This window comes from Myotis davidii, unplaced genomic scaffold, assembly GCF_000327345.1.
Source record: "Myotis davidii unplaced genomic scaffold, ASM32734v1 scaffold73, whole genome shotgun sequence".
NCBI lineage: Eukaryota > Metazoa > Chordata > Mammalia > Chiroptera > Vespertilionidae > Myotis > Myotis davidii.
Window position 1 is genome coordinate 5,492,647 of NW_006286675.1, and position 5,268 is coordinate 5,497,914.

A 5,268-nucleotide genomic window follows, 5' to 3' on the forward strand; every position below is an offset into this window, starting at 1 on the left:
ACTGGTTTGGCTCAGTGGATAGAGAGTCGGCCTGCGGACTGAAAGGTCCCAGGTTCGATTCCGGTCAAGGGCATGTACCTGGGTGGCGGGCACATCCCCAGTAGGGAGCGTGCAAGAGGCAGCTGAATCGATGTTTCCCTCTCATCGATGTTTCTAACTCTGTATCCCTCTCCCTCTCCCTTCCTCTCTGTAAAAAAATCAATAAAATATATTATATAAAAAAAAAGGTTAAGGAAGGAGCAGAAGGATGCTAAGATAGGAAAAGATGAGTAGTCAGGAAGGGGACTACCTGCCCAGTATCCTAATGGAGTATATGGACAGTTGTGGTTACAAGGCTTACATAACGAATGAGTCAGCAAAAAGTCAGGGCACAGGATCTCTTCCATGCCCATTCTAAACATCTAAGAAGTTTGGCTCTCTCTACCAGTGAGACGAGGGGCCCGAGAACAAGATCTGAGGCAGGCTAATTAAAGGTACCATATCTTCCAGCAATACTTGCCTAACTTATTTATTAGCATGAGGAAAAGTAAACCTTCTTGCTTAGCAAAACATAAGAAACAGGATCCAACTTAAAGCAGATTAGAGCAAGGCAATTCCGGTAAGATTTCACAGATCTAATGTTGCCCATTTCTTTAACTTGTAAAAATTCCAAAATCAAGACTCCTGAAGGTGCTGAAAGCAAAACCTGGATTTAAAGAGAAAATGTCTTTATATATTTTGGGGTCCATAAATATTTCTGGGCTACTTTCTTACTCTAATATAAGCTAATATGTATTAATAGTAACAGAAAAAGGCTTCATAATGATAAAACTGGGTCTAGTAAACAAAAAAGAACATATAAAAGGGATTAAATCACAGTACAGAAAAAGAGATACAGCACTAACATCCACTTGATACTGATCTGCAATGATGATGAACCCAAGACAAATGCTCACCAACACACAGCTATGAAAACAGCAGACTCCTCATCCTGCCTTCCTCTACCTCCATACTTATATTCTCAGCCTATTACTGTTCCAGTGACAACAACTCAGTTAAAGCAGAAAGCCTTTATTTTTTCTTGTCTACTTCAGGCCATAGGAAAAAGCTGGTGTGAGGGGGAGGGGTAGGGAAGGGAAGGAAAAGTAGGGTGGAGGAAGGGTGTAAATATGACTGTTCAAAGAAGGGAAAGATTATCTGTTAGCATTCTTGGCTCTATAAATTCTTGGCTTCTGCCTGTTTATGGATATCTGAGAAAACGTGATAATTATCTCTGAAGGTCACAATTGAATGACCAGAAATAATGTTTTCCTTTCTGGTTCCCTTAGCCATCCCTTTCAATCAAATGTGAATCTGCAAAATGTTTTAATTATTGCAGACACAATTCTATGTAGCTGATATAGGAAAGTAAAACAAACAAGCAAACAAAAACAAGAAAAAACAAAAAAACACAAGCAACACATTTACCTTACCAAAACCCCCTGTCAGGCAGTCTGCTGATTTTGCTTGCCACAAAGCTCATCCTTCATTTGTGCACTGCCAGAGCAAGCTTGGATCGTGAAAACAAATCACAACCTCTTTTGGCTATAAGCTCTTTCCATTTGTCCCAGTTTCCAAGCTGCAGAGGAGCTGTGGCATAGTCTGTCACGGCTGCACGTACTTGGTTTCCGAGAATAACGCTGTAAATGAGGACAGCTACCACTGGGAATTCATTCCCCCACCAAAGAGCCAGCCGAAATGAAGCTTCTCCCTGGGCCTCTCACCTTCACAGACTCAGAAAAGGGCCTTTCACAGAACAGGCAGGTACAGCCGCACCACATCAACATCCCGCATAGCCAATCCTCCGCAGTGCCCACCTCGGCCTACGTACAGTTCCGGTTCTGTCTGCTGCACCAATTCTTAGAGCTTTCTATATCTGAGAGCCTGGGAGGACTTCGTGCTGAATAAACAGAAAGCTTCTGCCAAACAAATATCCGTGTGCGTGTGCATGTGCGTGTGAGTGTGCATGTGTGTGGTTTAGGATAGCTGCTAATGCAAATGAAGTTTGAGAATGGAGATCACAAACAGTATCTGCCTCTCTTCTCAAGCTGTGAGCATCTTTTATAAAAGAGAAAGGCACCAAACTGGTTGAATTTAAAGCTACAGTACATTAATTCAACATTATGTGTCTTCTCACTTAAAACCAAATAAAATTTAGAATAACTTAAAGAAGGCTAAAAACATTCTAAATAAAGTAACACCATTTAGGTACCTTGGTTTAGTAAATACAAAGAAATCTACCCATGCTTTGATAAAGGATTAATATAAGATTGCCAGAACAGATTTCTTATGAGCCTTCCTAATGTTTCTTCTCTTGTTTTCACATTAGGCTCACACAACCATTTAAATGAAAATTGAGCAAGGAAAAGAAAATTGAACATGAGACCCTAAAGTCTTATTCTTACGGACAAAGAGAAAAAAGCTCTTCTGAATGAAAGGCATTAGAGTTCTGTGAAGTTAAGCAACAGATTAAAACACCACAACTATAAGCCCAGGCTCAGTTCCTGTACTATCACATACTATTTATTGAATACCTGCAATATTGCATGAAATAACTGAACACCTTAAGGATACTATTCCTGCTCTGAAAATTCACTTCGGGATTTAGGCAAGCTATCAGAAACAAGCTTTATTTCTTCTATAGTAGAAACAGTTTTGGGGACTGCACACAGGTAGAATTTTAATGATTATAAAATACAGTGTAGCAGTACAATGTATAATATCTAGTAACATTTCTCTCTGGTTAATATGTAGAAAAAAATCGGACATGACAACAGTTTGATACAGTATAGTACAGTCCTTTCTATGAGCCTAAAGTTGTGATAAATTCTGTTCTAGTTAAGTACTGAGCTGGAAGCTCAGGCTATCACAGTACTGAAAGGTTAAAGGTCTTTCCAAACAGTATTCACCAGCTTCATATAGAATTCTTTCATTTAAATCAGACAAAGCCCTCTGAATAGAATCCAAAGCCCCTTCATTTTTCAAAAAATATATTTCTATTAATTTCAGAGAGGAAGGGAGAGGGATAGAAAGATAGAAACATCAATGTTGAGAAAGAATCATTGATTGGCTGCCTCTTACACGCCCCACACTGGGAATCAAGCCTGCAACCTGGACATGTGCCCTGACCGGGAATGGAACGGTGACCTCCTGGTTCATAGGTCGATGCTCAAGCACTGAGCCACACAGGTTGGGCCCCTTAACTGAATTTGAAGAAAATTCTGGGTTGAAACCAGAGTTCTAGAAATTCCTCTTCTGTGTTTAGAGGAACAGAACTCTGACCTTGATCCATCAGAAAAAATTAATAAAAATTTTAATGACTTAACACAAGTTTTGTTTTTGTTTCAACAGAGTAAATATTTGTTTATATAAAAACAATGTCAAAAAAATTATCAACATTAGCTGATGTTAGCTTAATTCTGTTTATTAGCATTTTTAATATCCCTTATTTTAAGACAATTGTGTTCATTATAGAAAATTTTGAAATTATAAATGGGCATAAAAGAAAGTAAAAATTTTTTGTAATCTCACTGCTCACAGAAAGCCAAACCAGACACTGTATGAGGTTCTTTTATCCTCTTTTCTTACCATTGAGATCAGTGAAGCCTGTGTTGAGACAAAGTGCCATAAGATCAAAACTGTCTTGATTGGGTTGGATAAGCTACCATATGGAAGACAGCAGCCCTGAAGAGTTGCCTGAGTCTCAAGTGGACCCTGTGTATGAGAAGTGTTCATTGTATATTTGTAGGAGAGACATGATTATACTTTTAAAATTTATCCTAAAACAGCCTAGCTGGTTTGCCTCAGTGGATAGAGCATCAGCCTTCAGACTGAAGGGTCCCAAGTTTGATTCTGGTCAAGGGCACATACTTTGGTTGTAGGCTCCAGCCCGGGTCAGGGTGCATGCAGGAGGCAACCAGGAGGCAACCACTCCATGTGTTTCTCTCACATTGATGTTTTTCTCTGTGTCTCCCTCTCCCTTCTACTCTCTATAAAAATCAATGGGAAAATATCCTCAGGTGAGAATTAACAACAACAACAAAATTTATCCTAGAACAGTTTTTGAGGTTCCACCAAGATGCCAATAGATTTACGAGCTGCCAGAGAAGTGGCCCTCTGTTAGCTGCAATAAGCCTGGGTATATCTCTTCTTGGATCCCCAAGTAAATCTCATGTGGCAACAGAACTTTAATTTTGCTGATTTTCTGTTCTCTCAAAAAATTTTTTTCTCTTGCTGATTTCGCTTTTGTTTCTGGTTTAAGCACAGTTGATAAGTTACTCCTCATTGATGGCAGCACTTATTGAGAATTTGATTTTTAAGGTTAACCATTTGATGGTCTCTGTTGAAGAATGATAAATATTTATTTTCTGTTGGGTGAGAAACCAAAAGAGAACCATATTAAGGAATAATAGTTGACTTTATATAGGGAACCAATGTCTATAAAGAAGCCTTCCCAGGAAAACTGACCTGATGCCTGTATTTACAGGGTCCCTGGCTTACAGGTGGTAAAGAAGGCCACTTACTTCCTGGTAAGCCCTAGCAAATGTTGGGGAATTGAAGATAAGATTAACTCATCCAACTTTAAAAGCACTGCAGGTGAAATCTAGTCAGAGAGTTTCTTAGACATGTTTTCCTAACCTTGGAATAGTAAATAAGAGAGGTGTTTAAAAGTCCATTCTAGGATTCCTTATGAAAACTTCCATACAGAAATTAATCTTGTAGCCTAAATAATTGTTCAAGCCCTGGCCGGGTGGCTCAGTTGAATGGAGCGTTGTCCGTACACCAAAAGATTGCAGGTTTGATTCCCAGTCAGAGCACATATCAAGGTTGTGGGTTTGATGCCCAGTTGGGGCACGGGAGACAACTGATTGATGTGTGGGGTTTTTTTTTCTCTCTCTCTCCCTTCATCTCTCTAAAAAAATTTTTTTCTTTTCTTTTTTTCTTATTTTATTGCTTAAAGTATTACAAAGAGTATTACATATCTCTCCTTTTTTTTTCTTCCCCTTGACCTTCCCCCGGCCTTACCTACCCCCCACTATCTTGCATCCATTGCTTATGCTTGTATGCATGCATCCAAGTCCTTCGGTTGATTTCTTACCACCACCCCAACTTTCCCCAGCCTTCCCGCTATAGTTTGACAGTCTGTTTGATGCTGCTCTGCCTCTGTATCTATTTTTGTTCATCACTTTATAATGTTCTTTATATTCCACAAATGAGTGAGATCATGTGGTATTTTTCTTTCACGGACAG

At 39.3% G+C, this 5,268-nt stretch overlaps 1 protein-coding gene across 7 annotated transcripts in view; it reads right to left on the reverse strand.

The window, feature by feature from the left end:
- Positions 1 to 5,268, reverse strand: part of TMCC1 (transmembrane and coiled-coil domain family 1) — a 172,535-nt gene that overhangs the window by 48,283 nt on the left and 118,984 nt on the right. The window contains exon 1 of one of the 7 annotated variants that reach the window (XM_006758303.2): positions 1,743 to 1,829. The exons of the other annotated variants lie outside the window; for them this stretch is intronic. Coding sequence (XP_006758366.1) covers positions 1,743 to 1,805 — 63 coding nt within the window. The 5' untranslated portion in view covers positions 1,806 to 1,829. Of the gene's footprint in view, positions 1 to 1,742; positions 1,830 to 5,268 lie in introns of those variants that run through there. 7 annotated transcript variants of the gene reach the window in all.